Source organism: Haliaeetus albicilla, chromosome Z, assembly GCF_947461875.1.
Source record: "Haliaeetus albicilla chromosome Z, bHalAlb1.1, whole genome shotgun sequence".
Taxonomy (NCBI): Eukaryota; Metazoa; Chordata; class Aves; order Accipitriformes; family Accipitridae; genus Haliaeetus; species Haliaeetus albicilla.
Genome location: NC_091516.1, coordinates 55,527,893 through 55,552,607, shown reverse-complemented (window position 1 = coordinate 55,552,607; position 24,715 = coordinate 55,527,893). Strand labels below are relative to the sequence as shown.

The 24,715-nt window shown below is 44.4% G+C and overlaps 1 protein-coding gene across 1 annotated transcript in view; it reads right to left on the bottom strand.

Moving 5' to 3' along the window:
• DGKQ (diacylglycerol kinase theta) overlaps window positions 1–14,023 on the bottom strand; it is a 96,820-nt gene extending 82,797 nt beyond the window's left edge. The window contains exon 1 of the mRNA XM_069777270.1: window positions 13,786–14,023. Coding sequence (XP_069633371.1) covers window positions 13,786–13,975 — 190 coding nt within the window. The 5' untranslated portion in view covers window positions 13,976–14,023. The remainder of the gene's footprint in view (window positions 1–13,785) is intronic.
• Between the last annotated feature and the right edge of the window lie 10,692 nt (window positions 14,024–24,715).

Below are 24,715 nucleotides of genomic sequence, written 5' to 3'. Positions count from 1 at the left end.
TGCATATACAGTGGGATCGAGTGCATGCTCAGCAAGTTTGCAGACAACACCAAGCTGAGTGCTGCAGTTGACACACCTGAGGGAAGGGATGCCATCCAGAGGGACCTGGACAAGGTCGAGAAGTGGGCCCATGTGAATCTCATGAAGTTCAACAAGGCCAAGTGCAAGGTCCTGCACCTGGGTACGGGCAACCCTCAGTATCAACACAGGCTGGAGGATGAAGGGATTGAGAGCATCCCTGAGGATAAGGACTTGGGGGTTCTGCTGGGGGAGGCGATTCTGCCCCTCTGCTCTGCTCTGGTGAGACCCCACCTGGAGTACTGCATCCAGCTCTGGGGCCCCCGACATAAGAAGGACATGGACCTGTTGGAGCAGGTCCAGAGGAGGGCCACAAAAGTGGTCAGAGGGATGGAACACCTCTCCTACGGGGACAGGCTGAGAGAGTTGGGGTTGTTCAGCCTGGAGGAGAAGAGAAGGCTCCACAGAGATCTTATTGTAGCCTTTCAGAGGGGGCCTATAAGAAAGATAAGGACGAACTTTTTTAGCAGGGCCTGTTGTGATAGGACAAGGCGCAATGGCTTTAAACAAAAAGAGGGTAAATGTAGACTAGATATAAGGAAGCATTTTTTTTATGATAAGGGCGGTAAAACACTGGAAGAGGTTGCCCAGAGAGGTGGCAGATGCCCCATCCCTGGAAACATTCAAGGTCAAGTTGGACGGGTCTCTGAGCAACCTGGTCTAGTTGAAGATGTCCCTGGTTATTGTGGGGGAGGGTTGGACTAGATGACCTTTATAGGTCCCTTCCAACCCAAACCATTCTATGAAACTCTATGAGAAAGGCAAGTTCTGCATAGACTTTATCTTCTCCTTGAAAGACAGCTGGATCTGACTTCCCATCTGTGAAATGAAGGTGGGCACAGAATTTCAAATGCATGTGATTTTAGCACAGAACATGTCCCTGACATTAGGAGCCTTTTCTTCTTCACAGATGGAAGATGGCTAGTGCCACACTCACATTCAGATCCAGAAAGCACCCAACATATTCTCTTCTGAGGATTAAGCCAAGGACAGGACAGTGCCCTGGGACAAGGCATCAGTTCACTGATGGAAAACCAGAAATCTCCAAGAGGGCTACAACATCAGGAGAGAGCTCAGCAACTCATCTCCTTTCAGTTCCCCCAAAAAGATCCTCCAGAGGAAGAGGCATCCCACTCACAACATGGAGTTGCACAGGAAACCTGGACAGACACTGGTTTTGCCCTCTGTCCACTGAATTTGTCTTTCCACTGCATGATTCTAGCATGGTAATGCACTACTGGGAAGTCACACCCACCATGCAACAGCCACAGACCACTGGGATGGCTGCGACTCTCTTTCCAGTGAAGATGAATCACAAGCTCCCAATGTTAGAGGGCTAGCAGTGGTAGTCAGTGATGCTGAAGACAGAGATCCAGAAAAGAAATCATCTCTGACCCACAGAAATCTGTTTGAGGGCAAACAATTAAGCACTCAGTTGCTCTTTTGTACAGGGTAGAGGATGAAGGTTGCCATACAAACCAGATGCCAGACCATGTAACACCATGCCAGACATGTTGTGGCTTTTTGCCAGGTCTTCCAAACTGCAGCCTTTACACAGCTAGAAAGGGTCAAGCCAGCTTGAAATCTGACAGAAAAAGCTTTTATCACCCTCACTTCACCTGCAGTGAAAGGCTACAGCTCCTAACACCCTTGAAGGGAGAAGAGAGGTCCTCTTCTGACCTCTGACACACAACTCAAAATTTCAGCGAGATGCCAAGGGGATAAGAGGAAAATCAAGTACCAGATACCACTATAGACAGGCCTCTTGAAGACCACTTAAATATCAGTCTTTTCCCCCGGCTCTGCCTTAAGCTGGAGACTCTTCTGTTTTCTGCTGCAGATTGCCCATGTGATCAGCTGAACCATAGATTAAAAAACAGTGGCTAGAGCAGAGAGGTGCCAGCTCTGCTGCATCTGCAAGTGAAATGGGAGAGCAGGGGCAGAGAAACATGTAATGGTTAAAACCAGGAGTGTGACAAGGAAGACCCAGCTGGACCACAGAACCACCTTCTGTAGGACACGGGTGTCAGGAATGCTAAAGACATGGTCCTTAACTCCCTGCAGCTGCTGCCTGCAACAGCTTCTCCAATTCACTGCTTTCAGGGTGATGCTTTACAAAGAGAAACTTTGTCAATTGTTTATCAGCACTCTCCAGCTGACTCACAGCTACTGGTCAAAACAAAGAGCTATAGCTTACAGCATTCAGAACAGAGTAACACAACAAAAACCACAAGGCAGCCTGACCCAGCCCTCAATTTTAAGGAAAATCCACTAAGATAATTTGACATTTACTGCAAGCGTCCTTATAACTAAAACTTCATCATGGTTAGGGAACCTACATAAACCCTGCCAGTTTCCAGCCCTCACGTACATGGCCTCCTGCATGACTATCACTGGTTGCTCAGTATAGTGCATAAAACTTCACACACCACAATGTCAATATCAGACTTCAATAACTAGTTTCTGAAAACCCAGGTGGAGAACACAGATGTCTTCTACAAAAATCAGTCCTGTTAACACTTCTGCAATTTTAGACATATTCAAGTCAAAATGCCTCCCCACTTATAAAAGGGAAATAACAGTAGCACATCTTCAGCTTCGAAAAAGAAGAATTTGAGTTACACTTTAATAAACAGGGCGGATCACAGCAGAATTTAATGCACAGTAGGACTTCGTAAGCCATGATGGCATTTTGGCAGAAAACTGTGATGTTGACACCATTGCCTGGAATCCCTCACGATACTCAACGGTTTGGAGACGTTCTCAACACTACCACATTCAGAGCAGCCATAATGTAGTCCTGCACCTACGGGGTGTATCACCAGGGGCACAAAACATACACTGCACATGCATCCCATGCACACAGAGCCTCAGTGAGTTTGCTTAGTGGTCTAGGAGGGGGAAAACCCAAGAATTCCCTCCAAAACACACATAAGCCTTTAAATGGACTGAGGAAGGGAGAGACAGGCAGCATTTTACATAAAACGAGCCTCCTCTGCCCAGTGATGCAACCGGGAAGCAGGAGGGTTGCAGTCCCTAGGAGGTGCACTTCCTTCCACCTTGCCTCTTAAAAACTGAACACAGAACATAAAAACGTAATAAAAAATCCCGAAGAGGCTACAATAAAAACCACTGCTAACCTTAGCTACCATAGCACCCACCTACCTCCACAGCACAGTTAAAATTTTAAAAGAAACACAGAGTACAATTGAAGTGTAGGCCCAATTATTAATACATGTAACCCCAAGGTAAGGGTTTTCCACTTTTAACTTGGGTAATCTCAGCATTATCTAGGGCATCTCAACACTTCCTATCACCACAAAACAAGTGAAGGAAAAAATTAAAACCCAAAACCATCCCAGTTGCCATGGCAACCTCTACCTCTCATTCCTATAGGGCTTCATTTCCAAGCCACATCACACACAGAAGTGTACAAAACTGTAGGATTTGAGTGAAAAACAGAGCTGGAAAAAAGGGGGGGGGGGGGAGTAAAAAGCAAAGAAATAGGGTTCTGTGCCAGCTGGGTAAGTACATTCAGTATTTTCTTCAATGTGGTTGCTACGAGGGTATTGACATGGTCAGGAAACTAAAGGCAAATGATCCATACAGTGGTGAATCAGAGGAAAATAAAACACTCACAAGGCACTATTTCCCTAAAGGCTAGCAAACTGAAGGTGTTAATCTCTGTGCTACTTTTTTTTTTACCACTCTTATTTTTTTTATGAATTTCAAGCATTTTAAAAAGATTACTGTTAAGAAAGAGTGAGGATTTCAATTCCACTGCTTAGGCTTGAGTCATTGATGAGACTCAACAGTATACTCACCTTGAATGTAAGGAACAGCCTCTTTCACATGAGTAAGATCACATGTGATTCATAGAAGCTGAGCGTTTACCTCTATCTGGAGAACAGAAGCCTGCAGTGTCAAGTTATATACACCACTTACAAGTACACCACAACTTCCAACAGCTCTGTTCACAAAACAGTAAAATTCCAAATCTACCCCTGAGAAACTATAAATCGTTCCTAAAGAGGGACCAAATTATCTTGTTTATTTTGGTTTTTTGTTTGGTGTAGTTTTATTAATCAATCAGATTGGCATGGCAAGTTCTTGTAGCATTTGCTCTTAATTTATTATGTAACATAATCAGCTATTAATTTATACACATGAATTACCAAAGCATACTGAAAGGTTCTTAGGGCTTCCCATGAGACCGTATTTAGGAAAAAAGTTACACTGAGCAAAAGTACTGAATAAGTATACTGTATCTCCATTATCTTTCCAGACTTGGGAAAAGGAAGGGGAGGAGGATTTATTTTTTAAATAATCTATTTGCTCCTCCTGAAGAAAAAGCTCATGAATGAAAAATACAATAGCTTCAAGAAATTTCAAGGCACTTGCCAGACAGGAGCTGTTGTGGAGCAAAGAGAATGTAAGAGGAACAGAGTAAGAGAGGTCAAAACCAGAATGGACTTGACGATCCTTAGCTGACTTGAAGGGTATTTTTAACATTATGGTATGTTTACCTCCTACTTCAGCCTGTTTCTGCAAAAGGATTTGGCTGGGGAGGTCTGATAGTCCCAGCTGCTGTTGGGAATAAGCAGCACTGGTTAACTTCTCTTCTTCACAAGAGAAACTACAGGCATGTAAGTCGATGGCACAGAAATCAAAACAGGCATCTTTTCACTTGCTTTTGTTTTTAAGGTTACATCTCTTCCTTCACACCTCCTCATTTTGGGTCACATGCTCGGTTTCTCACTCAGCATCTTCTACTTGCAGAGTTAAGTCTCCCCAGCATCCAGACAGAGGGTTGGAACATAAAACATAATTGCAAGCACCATTTTCCTCAAGTTCCAAACCGTTCTAGGACAAAGGGGTTGTGATTACTTTTTGAAAGGGCTGCTGTTACCAGCAATGACAACTCTCCAGCACTGAGCACAGACGGCTGCTCACAGCTTACATGCACACCTGCCAGGCACAACTGTCCCAGTGGGGTACTATGCCACCAGTATATCCAATGGCATCCATGGCCACCCAAAATTTGTGCATCAACCTGCAGAAGTGTCTTGAGAGTTTTAAATTCTCTAAATATTTGTGAATATCCAAGAAGTTTCAAATCAGCTTTTCCAGTCCTCCATATCAACACTGTTTTGAGAAGAGGTTTAATGTGAAAAAGCAGTTCTTCCTAGGTCATGCTACTCAGCCCACACCCTTGTTTCAAGTCTAAGGACTTCTTTCTATAGCAGATACATTCCAGAATTGCTAGTCCTAATCAGTTCCCCATGCAAATTTGTATGTGTGATGATTTACACTCTCTCTGGCATCCTAACTACATTCTGAAGAAAACCTTTCATCTCACAAAAGGCATTCTTTTTATCCTGAAAGAGAGCATCCACAGTCTCAAACAGGACTAGCCTTTTCACTTTGTTCAGATCCTTCCCTCATGCCCTCCTCATCCTTAGAGGAATCCTAGCAATTTCCTTGTATTATTCTGCCTCCTTTTGAAGCTCCCAACCATGCAATGATTTCAGCACTGAGGAAGTATTTCTGTTTGAAACACTTAAGGAACTGGTTAGTGGAGTACTCCTACGCTCACTGGTTAACAAGGTGTACCAGTTCTTATCTCCACACACTGTAGAGAAAGTGCTGCAGAAAAAGCAGTCTCATTTCCTGAATTACATCATAACAAACCAAGACATTAAGATGTGTGACACATTCTGCTGAGGAGAAAGAAATGCAATGAGGAACAGAGATTTTTTTGCTACATGTTCTTGCACTTAAACTGGAAGTCTTATTTCCTAGCCACTGTAATCTAATACTACCCTGCAGAACAACAGACTGCTCCTATCTTAACACCTGAATTTCAAATCATTCGGTTTCTCCCAAGCACATCTGTTTAGCAAAGTATTCAGAATGTCTCTAGCACTCTTCTGTATGTAAAACCTCCAGGGACAGATTAAATTGTGGTCAAATACAGTAATTTTTATTCTCACTATTAGTTGCTTTAGATCTTAAGCAACATTATTTTTACATAGCAAGTGGCATGACATTTATATCATACAAGTGGTATCTAAAAAGAAAGGAAGTAGGTGAGTGGAATCAGCATATTACATTCATAATCCTAAACATACTTCCAAGTAAATCACTCATATTCAATTTTAAACAGGGGAAAAGCAGGAAACATATACAAAAATACAAATACATGTGTTCTTCAAGTGTGTATATATATGTGAATATATATGTATGAACATATGTACACATACATGCACACACCCACACTCTTCCACAGCCAAGCAAATAAAAGTATTTAAATAAAAACAGGAAGTGAAATTAGGGGTTGACTGTACTCTAGTGAATAACAAACTTCCACAAGTGAGACAACAATAGGCAACAATATGGTTTAAAAGAAAGAATACTGTGGTGGCACATTCATTAAAAAAGTAGTACACTTCCACTGAGTTCCTTACCACATTGTGATACACAAATGTTAGTTTTTGCAGTCTGCTTCAGAGTGTTTCCTAACAGGCTTCTCTCAAAACTGAAAGGTGCTATTAAACAAAAAGGCTTGATGTGTGGGGTAGGGAAGAATAGGCAGTGATCAGCACATATTATTTTATCTTTTAGAAAGGTCTATATGCTATACACATATCCTGTTCTTTCCCCAGTGGAGCTGAGTCAAATTAAATACATGAATGTAACTTTGTCACCTGTTTACAATAGGAGTTGCAAAAGCAGTTTCGCCAAAGGGATTTTCGTGAGCCAGCTCAGGATGGACCTAATGAGCAACAAGTAGCCCAGAAAGAAGACAGTTTGAGCTGATGAAATGCAGTGTTAGAAACAACTCTGGAAGAAACTAGTGACTTAACCAAAAAGCAAAGGTCATTTGGGGACAACCTGATTCAAAGATAATTCAAAGCTGCCACCTGAGAAAAGAGCTCCAAAATCAGTAAGAGAACCAGTTTACTGTGGGATACTAAGCAGAAAAGCAACATTACAGACAAGTTATAAAGAGCACATAATCAAAGAGGAGAAAACAGACAAGCAACAGGGACCCTGCCCACAGAGAAACCCCTGGAAACAATGCAGCAAAATTCCTTATCCCTGGACTTGGAACTCAGAACAGGAGGGGCAGGGGCAGGAATCAACAGAAACGTTTGTTACAAACTGACAAGAAGAGAATGAAAACTAAAAACCTTGTATATCATCCTCCACGGCACTATAAGCAGGAAATCGCACCTCAAGATCAGCATCTACACTTGGGTAATAATTGCTATAAAGCAACTCTCAATGAAAAGTGATTGCTTAATGGGGTTATTTCACATGGAAAACCCCAGGATACTGTCCAACGTTACCAGGAAAACATTGAAATAAAAATAACGTCACTACTAAAAAAAATTGCTGAAGACTAAAATTGAAGGAGGACAGAGTAATCACACATAGAAATGTGTGCTGCTGAGTAAGATGCGCTACATCCCATTTTAATACAAACTTCTACACCTATAAAGAAGGAATGCACACCATCTCTAGAGAAAGGGGAGATGTTACCAAAATGTACTGATTCCCAAAAAGGAACCAAACCTGAACCAAGGGGAAACACACAGCTAATGCACAACAACATCATAGAAAAGAGGAACAGGCAAGTGCTTCTCCACCCATGCAGTACTAAGGCCACTTCTGATTGAAACGCTACCCGAGTTTTAAAGAACATGCTGTTAAATGGCTGAGTAGAGTGCTTAGAAAATGTTTTATGGAAAAAGCCTTGGAGTTCAATGTCCTTTGTTTATCAGAAAGAAAGAACTAGTCAGGCATTTATCTCCCACACAACTGCAAGAAAGAATAAAAGGCTTTTTAGACCCTTAGCACAGCACTGCAAGAACTATGGTCCACGGGAAACTTACCAGAGGAACAATGAAAAATTTTGCGTGAGATGAAAAGAACCAGAGGGTATTAGCCTAGAAGATGGCTGAAGAACAGCTGAATATATTGAGTCTAAGCAACATTAGATGAAAGATCATCTAGAAAGGAAACCTGCAGAGTGCCAGCCACAGCCACTCCACACCATGATGGATTGATGAGCACCTTCTTTATTGCTTTGGTCATTTATCACTGAGTCAGACTGAGGCAGTAACAGAGATGAGATATGAAAGTGCTGTGCAAAGCCTGGTATTGGATTACTGGCTTTAGCACTTTCTGTGGTAAGTTATTTACTGCCTAATTGAGTTTCTGGACTCTGGGATAATGCTATCAACACAAAATATAGCTTCCAGCTACAAAAGCTGTGTGCATCCTCACAAAGCTCCCTGTCCTTTCCTCTGCATCACTGATGGTGACAATGATATTTTCCTCCAAAGCACTGTCAGAGGCAGGTGGGGAAAAGAAAAGCGTAAATTGTCTTCAGTACAAAACCGATTATTCTTCACATCCAGACCAGCAAGTAAGTTGCATCTTTCAGTGTCAGTCAATGCCCCAAACATTTTTCCCCAACATATGTTTCAGCTTGACCAGAATGGAGCTAAGTTTCTGCATCAGGGTTTCTTTTGGAGAGTGTTTTTTGCTGGTTTGTTTTTTTCTTGAGTCTTTGTGTTTGTTCGCAAGATGGATTTAGAGTTGCATAACTAAATCTGAGTTTTAAATGCAGCAAAGTCACATCAGCTCAACAACATCTCAACCACAAACTCAGATTGCATCTCAATATCAAACATATTATTGTTGCACGGAAAGGCCCCACCACTGACAAGGAACCCACTAAAGAATAAAGCCAACAAGTCTTGAAAATTCAAACTGACTGTGGGATAGAAGCAAGATTTTACCTTCTAGCAGCTTATATTTTTAGTTCAAAGTGCACCAAAAGCAAGCCAAGCATCATCAGAAGAAGGAAGAATTTGGCTTCCTTTTAAACTGCAAGCATTAAGACTTTCTGGGGAATCTCATACATCATTCACTTCCTTCAAAACTGAGCTGAAAAAACCAGCAGGGTCAAGGATGTTCCAGCTGCCTTGTCCCAACAACAGAACTAACTAGTAAGGATGAGAGTTCAAGGGGATTGCTCCTCGTCCCGTTACTCCCTGCTATTGTTTCCATATCCCTACAAACTCCCTGTTGGTCTAACTCCCAGCTTTAAATTAAAACACACCTTCCCTATCTGACTCCAATTATTTAGAAGAGTCTTTAAATGGAGTAGACTCCATTCAAAACATGTCCAGAACATGCATCCTCAGACCGCTGCAGAGATGCTGTCTGAACATCTCCAGGTTCTCCTGCACCAACAAGGAACAACATGGCTTGCCCATGTCTGGGACATGCCTGTATGAATCACAGCAGCTTTATGGCTGTCTTGCTAAGCCAGAGATTTATGGCATAAACATAACTCCAATTCAACATTTACATTTTATTCTGGAAAAGCTGCAGTGTTGTCAGCCAACATCTAAACCAGATAAGGAGAAACAAGGATCTCTTAATCCTGGAATAAGTTTGGAGGTTCTGCTTAGAATACAAAGCCTAAAAAAAAAACCCCAAACAACCCAAACAAAAAACCTCCAAAAACACAAAACCAGAAAACAAGGATGCTACTTCCCAAAGTATTATGTGACTTAGTGCCTTCGTATCAAGACAAGTACCCTACCTGCTCAAATGACATTTCCTTAGTAGAAACAGACACCAAAAAGTCCCTGACAGTAGCTTCCAATAAATGTTTTAATGAAAGAAAGATAGATATATAGAGACAGATATATAAAACCTGAAAATAGCTAAACAATTCTGTTAAATTTGCTAACCACCTTGCTTATTTATTACTTAAACCTCTTACATTTTACCTTTGGCAAATAAACAAAACTGAGTTCACATTAGAAAGATTTATAGCACTGGAAATATTTGTAGCCCCCAAAATGTACAGATTCACAATTTTTCCTACTTTTTTTTTTAAAAGTCTTTTATGGAAAAAGAAGCAGCACTGTGAAAAGAAATGTATTTATTGGTGGTTAAAGTAAATCCTAAACTCCAAATTAAACTATCTGCTAGCTATTTTTTTAATGTATAAAATTGGTTCCTCTGTGCACTACCAATGAGAACTCAACTCTCTTTATTTCTTCTACAGACTTCATATATTTAATACTTTTCGTTTTTAAGATGCACACACACATGCATGGAAACCCAGTCACTTACACTACCTCTTCCTTGCCAAGCCTGAGGAAATTTAAACGCACTCAAAACTGAAATGACCAGGCTTTGGAAAGCAAGAGCAATATAAGAGAGTAATTGTTCATGTTACAATCCAAACATTACTTATTCTTTCACACACACACTTATCAAAGGAAGTGACAGCTAAAAAGAGTAAAGTGGCAAGAAAAAGAAAGAGTGATTTACAAAGGGCTTACGGAAAACAAGGCGGGGGGGGGTGGAGAAAGAAAAAAATAAACCACAGCTGCAAACCTGGCTGACTGAGATTACAATAAATATGGGCACAAAAGCTTAATACAGTCACATCTTCAGACCCAACTGGACACTTAACCCACAGAGGAAGACTACTGCCTTCCCTGTAAAATTTCACTTACAAAAATACTTTGCCAATCTAGCAAGAGAGCTGCAATTCTCCCCAACAGTACCTCCCGTCCCGTTCAAAGTGCTGGCGACAGCAATACTGGTCCTGAACTGCAGAGGGAAGCAGTGTCTCACTTCAAAACAGAGAGATTAGATCCAGGACACTTTGTGCCTTGTACTGAGAGCATCAGAGCACCTCTTCTACGTACTTTTCAGAATCCACAAGAAGAAAAGGGAAGGATTACTTATCTTGGCTTGCACTGCCAGAAATGTATTAAGAAATCATTATACTTTCTTGTATTTTTGCTACACAGCAATGTAAGCCACATGGGCATGTGCCAGTCTGCTGAGTAGCTGTTAAGTTTACTGAAAAACTCCACAGACCTGATCATTCACATATAGAAGATGCCATTTTCCAAGGGTCAGAAGCACAAATTGTGATCAATTAAAGACTCAAATCCAGGTAATTCAGGCCACAAAACTACTCAAAATAATGATAGGCAGGAGCTTTTTTTTTGTTTCCTCCTTTCTTTAACTGATGGAGTCTTATCATCAGCATGCTCAGTTCCCTTCAAAGTTTGGAAACTTGTTTAATTCAAGACCAGCTTCAGAGAAGGACAACACAACAGCATCAGGAGACTGAACACCTGAACCCACAGATTTGGAACAGAAACCATTGCAAATTCACCTAGAAAAAGGCCACTCGATGGCTTCATTTTGAAGCCCGTAGGTGGTTTATCAAAAGGAGTCCCAGTGACAACAACATCAGCTCAGCTGCAATCAAACCCACAGTCCTGGTCTCTCTGGGCAGAAGAAAAAGGAGATAGCAATCCTCTACCAAGTTTTTCCAGTCTACTGCAACATTTCCTTCATTAAAAGCTGGGTGGGTTATTTTCTTATTTTTAATCAGCCTGGTACTCCTAGAGATCACCCTTTTATTACTTTCTAAAGAACAATGGTCAAACTCCATTAGTTAAAGCAAATGTGACAAGGAGGTAATTATTAAACTGAATTTACTTAAAATGTCATTCAAGAAATCATATTAGCATTTATTAAATAACTTGGAACGAATGAGCTGCCAAGTTATACAACAAGGTACAAGGCTGTACACATGGCTGTCAACAGTGGCCACCGTCAGTGAATGACCCATTGGGTATTTTTGAAATTTGTTGTTTAGCACTTAAGTTGTTGGAAAAGACAAACATTACACTGAGCATAGCTGGCTGAAAACTGACAAATGAACAACAAAAAAACCCCAGTTCTTCACCCAAAGGACACACTGACGCGTCAGGTGACATCACAGGGTTTCCCCCCCACATTCTGAGCAGGGAATGTGACAGCTAATGAAGAGTATTTTTCTCATTACCCCTCACACACACGACTTGTTTGGGGTGGAGGTTTTGGATGTAGGTTTAAAAGACATATCTTAACAATGCAGCTTAGAAGTTCCTCATTAGCACACCGTCATTAGACGGCCCTTACCCGGAGTTAAGCCTGAAAAGCCAAAGGGGAAAAACAATTCCAGACCACAAACTGTCAGCACAGTTTTCAAACTAGGAAAAGACCCTAAACTCAAGTTACAGCTATGCACTACCTTCATGGACCTAGTATGTGAATGGAACAAAAGTGAGACATCCTGAACGAAAGCTTTCCACATTTTGTTAACGTACCAAAGCCGCGCAGCTCTTCAAGTAAGAAAAGTGGCACCTGAACACCCACTTCCATGACTCTAGTAATTTGCCTTTTTTTAAGGCAGTGATGTAATAAAAGACTGTAAAAGATTAGCTTTATGCTTTTTCACAAATTAAGAAATTTTCACTCAAGGTTGGGGCTTTTTTGCTGTTAGGGTAGGCAGTGACCTTCTGCTATGCAGACAGTATGATGCATCTCTCAGCAAAGTTTTAAGCAAATATAAAACCATTCTTGCAAGACTTTTTTTGCACCACACAGCATGACTTCCACCCAACTTAATCCTGCACCCTCTTCACCCACAACGACGACAAAAAACAGGAGCTATTTCAAGCACTGCAGGGTACTTCTCTACACTCACGGCCTTGTTTGATACCACCTCAACAATGAGGCTCTTGTACAACACGACTCCTCCAGACATGGTCTTGGAGATGCAACCCAAGCCGGCTGGGCTGCATATGCTCAAAAAGACATCAAGGTGTTGTTTTAGGGTTTGGGTTTTTGGGTTTTTTTTTAGGCAGGACACGCAGAGCCCCTCTTTTCCCTATAGCACCGTTTGGTTTCGCTGCATCAGAACAGGCCATGATTTCATCACCTCCGCAAACCTCAGCTGCCATGGGGGCTGGCAAGGAGACCCAGCAATTCCTTCTCCCCTCCCTGGCATCAGGGTTTAAAAGGTTCAAACTCGACACAGGTTGTGTCTCCTCCGTGGCATCGGGCATGCCAGCAGATAAGAACACCCCTGGGACGGCTCTGCTGCGAGCCACCGGCCACCCCGGCGGGCAGCGGCTGGTGCCTGCTGAGGAGGCCGGTGGCTCGCAGCGGATCCATCCCAGGACGGGCAGGGGCAGCGCTGGGTCAGGGCAAACACCTGTGCCACCAGGCAGGAGCGGGCAGTGCCATGTCCCACTTATTATTATTGTTAGAATTTATTGTAATTTATTACTAAAATTATTGTTGTTGGACATATCATTATTGATAGCATTTATTATTATTAGAATTTGTTGTTATTAATATTAGAACTACTGTTGTAGTATTAGTATCACTGTTGGTTTCAGACCCTTTTATTTTTAGAAATTATTATTATTAGAATTTCTAGTATTACTGTGGTCGTTAGACTTCATTATTAGAATTTGTTACGATTACTAGAATTTTTATCATTACTGCTGTTAGATTTTTCGTAGAAGGTATTCTTTTTAGTACCGTGCTGTTTTATTATCATGAGAATTTCATTACTGCCATTTATGACCGCTCTTAGAATTTTTGTTAGGAGCGTTTTCAGGAATTTTTTAGTTTCTCCTGTTCCCCGCCCCCCCGGCCCCCCATCTCGCCCAGGACGCGGCGGTCGTTCCCAGCAGGTCCCGCACGACCGGCGGCCGCCCCGGCCAGCACGGCGGCGCGGCGCCCGGCCTGCCCCCCCACCCCCCCCGCCCCCGCCGGCTGCTCTACCTCCCGCCCGGCCGCCCCCCGCCATCCCCTTACCCTCGCACTGGTAGCCGGCCAGCCCCCAGATGAAGTCGGTGCAGTAGTGGCAGAAGGTGGGCTTGGTGAGGGTCACCCTGCGGAAGCCGTGGCCCGGCGAGCTGCTCGCCGCCGCGCCGCGGCCCCGCCCGCCCAGCAGCGGGCTAGAGGCCGGGCTGCCGCCGCGCAGCGAGCGCGTCCCGTCCGCCATGCCCGCTCCTCGCGGCGCGGCACCGGCCGCCGCTCGCCCTCGCTTCCGCCCCAGGCGGCGGCGGCGGCGGCGGCGGCGGCGGCGGCGGCGGCGGCGGGGGCGGGGGCGGGGGCGGGCGGGGGCGGCGCCCCGCCAGGGCCTCGCCGGGCGGCGCCGCGCTGCCCCCTGCCGGCCGCGCCGCCCGCCCGCCCTGAGGGGACGCCGGAGCCGGCCCGCCGGCTCCCCTCACGCCAGCGGCCCTCCCTCCGGGCCGCCGCCATCCTGCCGCCTCCCAGGCGTTTCTGGTCAGGTCCCGGCGTGGCCTGAGGCGTCCCCGCGCCGGCCGGGTGCGAATTACACGCAGGGCGCCTAGGTTCAGGTGAGCGCCGGAGGGGTAGGCGGAAGGGTGTCGGGAAACGAGCTCCTCCGCACCTAGCAGGCATCGAGCGATGGGCGTACCTCGGTGCCCCGCCGCTACTGCCGCTGCATTGCGAGCGGTGACAAAGCCACAGGAAGCAAGGCTGAGGCAGGGAAGAAAGACCTGCTTGTGAGAAGGTCCGATCGCAAACAGGCGGCGGGTTCCGTTTGCAGCTTAACACCGTGAAGCTTGAAAAGACTGCTGGTTTCTTACCGTGACATTAAACCGGACAGTTTTGCTACCACAGCCTCGTGCAATTTGGGAGTGCACGAAGCTCCGTCTCAAGAAGTCTTCTGATGATGCATTGGGAGAAGAAGATGGTTTGCTGCAGATTTTGCCTTCTGCTGCCAACATCTCTGCCTTGATGTGAAAAGACAAAGGGTTCTGCCTAGCGGTCTGTGTCCTCTATAACACAATTTTTTTGTTCTTTATGTTCACTTCACCTTCCTGTTGCTAGTTTTGAAAATATCTACACACCAGAAAGTTTCTACGTTGCTAGTCTCCTCCTCTGCCTCTGAAACGCCTGTTTCTTACATTAGGCAAAGTAATGTGGCTGGAGTAGGTTGGGACAAGGAAGGAGGCTCTGCCTCTGGATCTCGTTTATATAGATGTGTGCTGTCCGCACCTCTATTTGTCTGATTGGGTCCTAGATCTCAGCTTCCTATTAAGTGAGAATCTCCCCTGAGCTGTCTGAAACAACGCCCAGGTACCTTCATTAAGCCATGAGAGACAAGAAAAGAGTAGTTCAGATTTTCATCCCTGACTCTGATTTATTTGTGTTTTGGTGAAAGGTTTAATAAATCATCCTGTTGTCCTGTGGAACAACACTGAAGTCCTTCTAAAATTTCTTAGCATCTTCTAGTTTCTACTAATCTTACTTTACATCTCCTTTCCCTATTGTTAATATGACCGTATTTATGACCAGTTCCAAGAGAAACAGTAAAAATAACTTAGGGGACTAAAGAAAGCATGCTATGTCTTTTTATGGTTGGAGAAAGAGTGAGCAGTTAGATACAAAAGCTTTGAAATATTTCTAATTGCTCCTACAAACATGATTTAGAAAACACACCTAAGATACTATAGAGCTTTATGGAGACCCAAATATACAAGAGGGTGGGGAAGAGGGAAGCAGCTTGAAATCTCTTCCCTGGAGAAGATGGTGATTAGGAACAGCCAGTATGGATTTGCCAAGGGTCAGTGATGCCTGACCCACCTTATTGCCTTCCATGACAAAATGGGTAGATCTGTGTAGGGGGGGAGACCAGTGGTACCTTGACTTCAGCAAGGTTTATGACATGGTTTCCCACAATATTCTTGTATTCTTGTATTGTTTAGCAGCCTGCTGGGTTAAAACACGACACCAAGCTGGAATATTATGGTCCAGCATGGGTGGATGAGTAGATGGGTAAAAAACTGGTTGGATGGTTGGGCTCAGTGGGTAGGGGTTAATGCATCATACTTGAACTCTGCTTGGAGGATCATAATGCGAGGAGAACTGCAGGTGTTTCTCCTGGGACCTGTTGCATTTAGCATCTTTATCAACAGCGTGGCAAAGGTGATGGAGAGCAGTTTTCTCAGGTTTGCACATGACACCAAGCTGGGGGGAATAGTCATTACATGACCATCCAGAGGGACCTGGACAGGCAGGAGAAATGAACAGACAGGCAAGTGGGGCAGCGCTGTGGAAAAGGTCCTGGGTATCTGGTTGACAATGAGCTAGTATGAGCTAGCTGTGCACCCTGGCAACAGTCAGGCTCAACGCCATCCTAGCTGTTCAGGAGCACAACTAGTAGGCTGAAAGAAGGGATTATCCCTGTTTCCTCAGCACTTGTTAGAGTATTGCATCCAGTTTTGGCCCCAAATACAGGAATCACATTGACAAACTAGAACTATTTCAGTGGAGGGCCACCAGGATGGGGGCTGGACCACTTATCCTGTGAGGAGAGTTTGAAGGAGCAGGACTTAGCCTGAAGAAGAGACAGCTTCAGGGAGACCTCATAGCAGCCCCCTAGTACCAACACAGAGGTTTTCAAGGAGATGGAGCAAGGCCCTTCACAGCAGTGCATGCTGGGAGGACAAGAAAAAAAGGGCAGAACTTCAAACAAGGTGTTCAGGCTGGATATAAGGAGAAATCTTCCCCCTAAAGGCAGCCAAGCAGAGAAGCATATTACATAGAGAGCTTATGCCATCTCCATCCTTGGAAGTTTTCAAGACATGACTGGATAAGCCATGGCCAACCTGGTCTGACCTCATGGGTAAGCGGGCTTTCAGCAGGTTCTTCCAACCTGAATTATCCCATGATCCTATGATTCAAAATGTTACACTCAGCCATTTCAAATGTGAATGGACTTCAACACACACACAAATACTATCTCTTTTAGAGATCTGGCTATGTTGTCCGTTGGCATGAGCTGACATAGTTCCTTGAGTTTTATCTCTGTGTCCACCAGGTGAGAGTGCAGACATTCACAGAGGACACCTGAATTCAGAGAGACTACGGGAACATTTAAATTCCTGTTGAAGATGGAGAAAGGGAAACTGAGACAAACAAAAGCAGTCTGCCATGCTGTCTGCTTGCCTCAACTACTATGTAGTCTGTTTCAGTGCTTTCAAACAAGCTGAGTTTGACTATATCAAAACAAAAGTTGTAATTAGATTAGAAGTGCTAGTGGTTTTTTAGGTGAAGTTCAGTGCTGTTCGCCAGATTTGTTCTTTGGGACATTCCTCCTTGTTCAGGAGAGGAAGTCCCTTCTGTGTGTGATTAGCCCATACTGTTGTATTCTCACCTAGCTATAGAGACCTCGCCTCTTGCTTTTCTTCAAGAACTTGTTGCAGGATATGGCTCATAACTCCCCCGAAACAAAGACTGAGAGAAGCAGTGGTGAGAGACAAAACTTGGTAAAGATAAGGGGGGGGGGAGGTGGGGGGCAGAGGGTCTCCGAGCCTCTCTGAGGAATGTCTCAAACACTCAGAAGTACCCTGAACTGAATAATGCAGGCCTTGTGCTCAATGGACTGATAAGGATAGCCATGTGGGAGGAATAGCAAAGGATGCAGCTGGGGGAGGAAGCCCTGTGGAGACAGGATGGTTCTGCTCTGGTGCAACTTGTGAAGCTTGTTAACTCTCTGTTTTCAGGGCCATCCCGTCCGATGAATGACCTTTGCCTCATTATTCACAAAATGCATATTAAAGTTGACATACTTGCATATGCTAATGAAGATTACAGAGATCATGCTAAACATATGTGTGACTACAGCACTCATCTCTCAAGCCAAATCTCTCAATCCAAATCATGCTACACGTCACCTGGGGGCTGGGGAGGGAGGAGTGGGAGAACCTGAAATGAAGCTGCCACGGCAGCAGGAGGGCGGGTCATACTGATACAGTGAACATAAAGGGGGAAGATAGGTGCCACTGAAAAGAGAAGGAAAAGGAAAGTGTGTGGAATTCCACAGAAAAGCACTCTTATGAACCAGAATCCCCCCTGTTAGCTGGACCAATGCTGGAAACAGGACCAGTCATCTCTTTATCTCTCTCTTTCATGCTTTCTCTCTCTCTCCCTGCTCCCCCCCTCCCACCCTGCCCCCTTAGATTTGTTAAGTAATGCAAGGTGTACCTTACCGCTTGCCATTATTTGTTATATACCTAATCAATTATTGGAAAACCTAGTTTAGGACATATATTAATCACTGTGAGAATCTAATAAATGTTTGTATACAGACCTGAGAGTTGTCTCAACTTAGTCCACACTGCTGGGGATTTGCGAATCTGAGACACTCACCCTCCTCTTCTGAGTGGGTCATGACATTTAAATCGGTGTCATGGACAGGAATGCCTTGGTGTTGGAAGGTCCTAAGGGATACTGATTCTCCATCTGATGAACACGGACAGGGAGAACTGGGAAGTCACCTCTCAGCTATAAGCTGGGAGAGGTTCGAGCGGTAGCAAGCCGTGACTGCCTGGGAAATATCAGTGTTTGACTGCTCCCCGATTCTTGAGAAATTGAAGGAGTACAAGGCGTGACCTACTCCACCAGGAATGGTATGGGCCCACGATAATTGGCATAATTCAGAGGCAGTGGCAAGTTGTATCACTAACCTTGCGAAGGAGCAAAGGTTGTGGTCAGGTAAAGGAAAAGCTATAGTGTGGGCTGCATTAGGGGCAGCACTGACCACAGCCCAAAAGGATAGACACTTGATCAGGCAGGCAGAAGGGGAGACAATCAGATCCTTGCAAGACCAGGTAAAAGTTCTCCAGGATCAATTGGCTGAGGAACGTGATGTTAATAAAACGGTCAAGTCCTTGCAAAAGCAAATTGAAATTTTGCAAAGCCAATTAGCTGCTGAGCCTAACACCACTCAGTGACTCCACACAGCTCTGTTGGATGCCCTGGTCAGAGAAAAAAATCTTACAGTCCAAACTAGAGGAGAACAAACAAGAAACCTGTGACCAAACAGAACTTAACTCCATCTGGGATAGTGAACTGGGATTTACAAGTCTGGCAAAATTATCCAAGAGATCCTTGTATCCAACAAAGGAGTTAGAGATGAGCTGAGATATATTTTACCCCCAAAATGAGGAGGCAACGTTGAGACCTCTAATTAAGACCAAGATGGTAACGGTCAGGCGGGAAGGGTCCCGCAAGTTACTGTCCAAACAGTAACATATTCAGCGACCGAACTATCAAAAATCCAGGAAAAATATACTAGATTAGCTCAAGAAACCAAGACTGAATATGTATGGAGGGTATCATTGACTGACAGAGACTGGGTTTTATTGTCAGAAGATGAGGCACAGGAGTACTGGGGGCCTGGGGTATTTTTGATCACTGACAACCGGAGAGAATTGTGGTCCATAACCCAATGAGTTGCATATTGGGAAGGGAGATTAGATCCCATGGAACGAGGGGACCCAATGGGTATCAAGACCCCAACTATAAAACACTTAACTGAAAGTCTGCAAAAGACTGCTTGTCTCCAGTTGATGCATGACAGGCGTTTAGTATCTTAGCAACCCTCCCCGATGCTATTAAGTGCCAACCCCAACAGGATGACTCCCATGATCCAGGGCTTGCCTGACTGTTTAAAACTATATGCGGTCCAACTCCAGGACCATTTGTGGGATGCATTAGCCCTGAGGGGAGGAAGACGGAACCAACAGCGGGGAGCTATGACCTGAGGGGAAGTGGCACAAGAGTTGATTAATTATGGCCAAAGGATGGGCCTCACAGTGGGAATGGGTAAATCTAAAGTCGCTGGGCATAGAATAGAACAATGGGAGGATTACCCTCCCCTCATGAAATCTAGGGGCAAAAAGAAATCTGTTGTGGGCTGAAGGAATTGAGAAGGGGGTTCCCTGGCATGTAATGGATGGCCTACCCACCACAGCCCTAGAGAAGCTTATTTGAGCATGGAAAAGTCAGAGGAGATTACCCCTCAGGATGGAGCAGTCCTCCCAGGGGAAAGGCAGGATGGAAGTGAAATCTCACGAGGTGGCGGTAACTGTCCCTCAAACACCTACTGCCCCTGAAAAGGACTTGATTGATTTCGGATCAGGAAACTGGACGTACTGTCCCCAATAAGTGAGTTGGGGGACAGCCGGTGAGTCCATCTAAGAAGGCTCACAGAAAATACTAAGGGACAGTTGTTGATTACCTTTACCCTTGGCCCTTTTAAAATCCCAGTTACATTTTTAGTGGGCACCAGCACTCAAGTCTCAGCTCTCTGAGCGGATGTTGCTGACCGCAATGGCATAGCTGCCGATAAAAAACAGATTTGGATTACAGATGTTTTTGGAAACCCTAAGCCACAGCCAGCAGCTTGGGTTAAATGCTGGTTACCTGGAAACTAAATTCCAGTAGAGGCTATCATGAGTTTGGGAACTTTCCCCATGAATATCTTGGGACTTGATCCATTAAAGGGATGAGCCTGGGTGGATTCAAAAGGAAGGGAATGGAAATTTGGGCTCCCTACTGCTTCTATGAGACTTTTACAGCAAGGGCCTACACTTCCCACTTCCAAAGTTGTTAATGTGAAACCCTGGGAGCAAGGGAAGGGATCACGTCGGTCATAGCTGAATTAAAGGAGGAAAGGATGATTATCCCCACACATTCCCCCTTTAACTCTCCTGTCTGGCCTGTGCTCAAACTGAAGGGTAAATGGCGATTAACCATTAACTACAGGTGTTTGAATGCAAATATAGGCCCCTTGACAGCTGCAGTGCCTAACATAGCTGAATTGGTTGCGACCATAGAGGACCAAGCCCAGCAAATTTTGGCAACCATTGACATGAAAGATATGGTTTCGGAAGGTGTGCAATTCACTTTTATTCATCTCCCCCAGGGATATCGCCACCATTGGCACAAGAACTGGCCCAAATTACTCCCGGAGAAGGGGTTAAAGTATATCAATATATTGATGATGTACTGGTTGACAGCCCTGACACCACCACGGTGGGACAGACCCAGACAGAAATAATCACCCACCTAGAAAATTCAGGGCTCCAAATTCCACCCAAAAAAGTACAACTCCCATCTTCTGAGGAAAAGTTCCTGTGTATATGGTGGAGGGGAGGAACAGTGTGCCTTCCCCCTGAAACTTTAACTACCCTTGAGCAGGTAAAAATGCCTGAAAATAAGAAGGAACTGCAACATGCCCTAAGCTTGCTAGTATTTTGGAGGAAACACATTCCCATATTTCTATCATAGCCCACCCCCTCTATGATTTAACACACAAAAGGGCTACTTGGGACTGGACCCCTGTCCACGAAGAAGCCTTAAAGTTGTTAATTTTTGAGGCTGGGGTATGTCAGGCCTGGAGACCAATACACCCGACAGATCCAGTCCATATCGAGTGGGGTTTTGCAACTCATGGAGTATCCATACATATGTGGCAACGTGGACTGGAGGGTCCAATCCGCCCCATGGGGTTTTATTTGCACAGTTTCAGAGATGCAGAGAAGTGTTACTCAGTTTGGGAGAAGGGTCTCTGTGGTTAGTCTACCTCTACAGGAAGCTGAATCATACAGCAACAATAAATCATTCTATGAGCACCTATTAAGGTCTTGAAACCAATACTGGCTGGAACCCCCCAACATGGGGTTGCACAGCGAGAAACAGTGAGAAAGTGGTATGCCCAATTAGATCACTATTGCCACACACAACAGATAGAGGAGGGAACACCTCAAATCCTCCAAATACAAGATCCACCCTCTGACCACTCAGACACAGAAGCTCCTCCCTCATGCATAAAACCTGCTCCTCCATTTGAACTCCACCTGAGGAATGCATGGTTTACTGACGTGTCCTCTAGGAGAGAGGGACAGGTATGGAAATACCAAGCGGTAGCCCTGCATGTTGATTCAGGGAACTGAATTGTGACAGAAGGTGAGGGAAGCGCTCAAATAGGAGAATTGGTTGCTGTATAGAGCATAATTACTGAAGAGGCCAAGGCTAAAGAACCAGTGTTTATTTACACAGATTCATACACTGTGTTTAAGGGATGTACTGAATGGCTCCCATTCTGGGAACAAAATCAATGTGAGGTCAGTCGGGTACCGGTGTGGCAACAAGAAAAATGTGAGAAAATCTTGAACATTACCAAGTGGAAATCCTTTTTAGTAGGATGGCTCCCTGTGCACCAGACAGGAGAGCATCCAGCTCACCTTTTGAATAATCAGGTGGATTTGCTGACCTGCTTGGCAAGGTTGACTGCAGAGGGTGAAGACGAAAAATGGGAACACTTTCTGGAACGGTTGCATGTAAAATGAGGCTACTCATGGAGCAAAGATTTGTTTCAAGAGGCAGTAAGTAGGGGATGGCCATAACCAGAAAATTGTGCAAAACCATTATTTCAGCGTGTGGTCTATGCCATACTCAGCTAAGAAAACACAACCCTCTTAAGGACCAAACCATACACCTAAGGGGCAATAAGGGACTATGGAACACCTGGCAGGTGGATTATATTGGTCCTTTCCGGGTTTCCAAGGGAAAATGCTATGTGTTGGTGGGGGTTGAAATAGTATCGGGCGTAACCCAAGCAGAAGCTGTATCTCGGGCAACAGGGGGAAGTACGGTGAAGGGGTTAAAATTATGGTTTAGCTGCTTGCCTAAATGCAAATCAATCCAATCAGACAATGGAAGCCACTTTACTGCCAAGGTGGTTCAGGAGTGGGCTCAGGACGAAGGAATCCGGTGGTTTTTCCACAGCCCATACTACCCCCAAGCGAATGGGATTGTGGAGCATACCAATGGGCTTCTAAAGCAGGCCGTAAAACCCACGAACCATGATGGCCACAATGGGTGCCAGACGCAATAATGAGAGTAAACAGCCAGTGGGGAATCAATGGTTGCCCCTGGCTTGTGAGCCTTCTGTCCCAAGGCTCCGTCTATATTTTCTGGGGAGATGAAAACCAAGGACCCTGTGAATCCCCTCCAGTACCCAGGGCAGGCAGTCCTGGTGGATTTACCCACTGTGGGACCAGTACCACTGACTTAGAAGGCCCCCACCAATGTGTATGCATGGATGGCTACTGATGCCCACAGAAGGGATCTTCAAATCCACACTAGGTGGATTGTCCTGTTGTTCTGACCTTTTCCTATTTTATTCTGTTTCTTTTTTGTATGCATTTTAGATCTAAAAAGGAGGAAAAGAAAATGATGTGGGACCTATGTTAACCTTGACTGTGTTGATAATTGTGTGTGTTATTTGTTTAATCTCAGCTTTTGTCTATTTATATTTAAATAGAGAAAGATGTTTTGGTATGTCTAATACTGACCCTTTGCCTTAAGGTTAAGTTGTTGTTTGTATTATAAAATGTTTTGGAAAGTTTGTGTCTTTCTCCTCTTCATCGCTCTTGGTGGGACTCGAGGAGAGGAATCCCCAAACTTAGCATGGGAACTAATTAATGGTTTTATGTATATTTGGAATCACACTGACCAAGGTATATGCACTCCAATTCCAAAAGCCGCAAGTCAGGATATTAAGTTTATGCTTATTAACCATCTGGGTGAACTCCCTCCAGACTGAACAGAATGGCACAGGGTTTATGTTGAAATCTCCTTTTGAATATCAGCCCAGCAACAATTTTGCAAGCTATGGTGGATGGAGAAGGGATGAGGCAGTCTTCTATGAGGTCCTATGAAGTATCACTCCCACTTGTAACAATATGTGTAAGCAATGGAGATTGGAAGTCTCCTCCACAAACGTACTAAATGCAAAAAATCAGTCCTGATCATAAGAGTTTGAACAGGTCTACAATGAACCGGGACTACGAAAAATAAGATGGAGCATAACCGGTTCTCCCTCTTATCACAACATATCTTGCAGTCAAGTCCCATTCTGGTTGGCCTTGCCAGAAACAACCCCTTTTGTTTCTACACTCTAATAATGTATCAGAAACCCAGTATATAAAACATAAAGTCTTTTTTCTCTTTATATCTGATTGAGCCTGTTGGCCCACAGGATACACCCACTCCTTCACCAGCAAGGATATAAAGAAACACCATCTGCACTCCCATGCCCTTCATCCTAGACTCCAGAGCGACATGGCCACACTGGAGATGCTCCTTTGGCAGTGTCACTGGCGGCCACATGGATGACAGAGGGTGATGGTCCAAGGGCTGGACAAACCATCCCAGATCTAAGGCCCTGGCAAGTGGCAAACCTTCTGAGACAGTAAGTCTGGTCAGAAAAAGTAAAGTCTCCAGCCACCATCACTCAAAATGTCCTCATGAGGGGACATGTGTTTCAGGCTCAGATGCCTTTCCAGACTGAGCTTGTTCCTCTTTACCTGTTCTCAGGGTGTTGCACCTGAGTGCCTTCAGTTCACATCTGCTTGAGCAGAAGGAGCTGTTCTCCTGCTGCAGGGAGTCACAAGCTCCCAGCCTTGCCATCTTAGGGGACCCAACCCACTACAAACTCAAGCATAGTGTTTAGCCATCGTACCTCTTACACAGCTGTCGCAGATGAATTATTAAGAGAAGTCATTGTTGTGGAGTTAACTAAAAGGGTTTTATTGATGATTAAATGATGATAAAATTATAATTAATCAATGATTGAATGATAATTAAATAGTAAGTGGTGATTAAGCAATAACTGAATGGTAAACAGTGGTTTGATGATGATTTGACAATGATTTAAATGATGATTTAAATGATTATTTAAATAGTGATTAGACAGTGGTCAAATACTCTACTAGTTAGTACACTTCTAATAATTAAGCTATAGCTGGATACATAAATGTTGCTAGTATGCAATATACTTTTAGGCCTAATAGAAAATGTTGTTTCCCTCATTACGGATACCAGATGCCAGGTAAGGGGTCTCTCAACCTCGAGAAGTAAC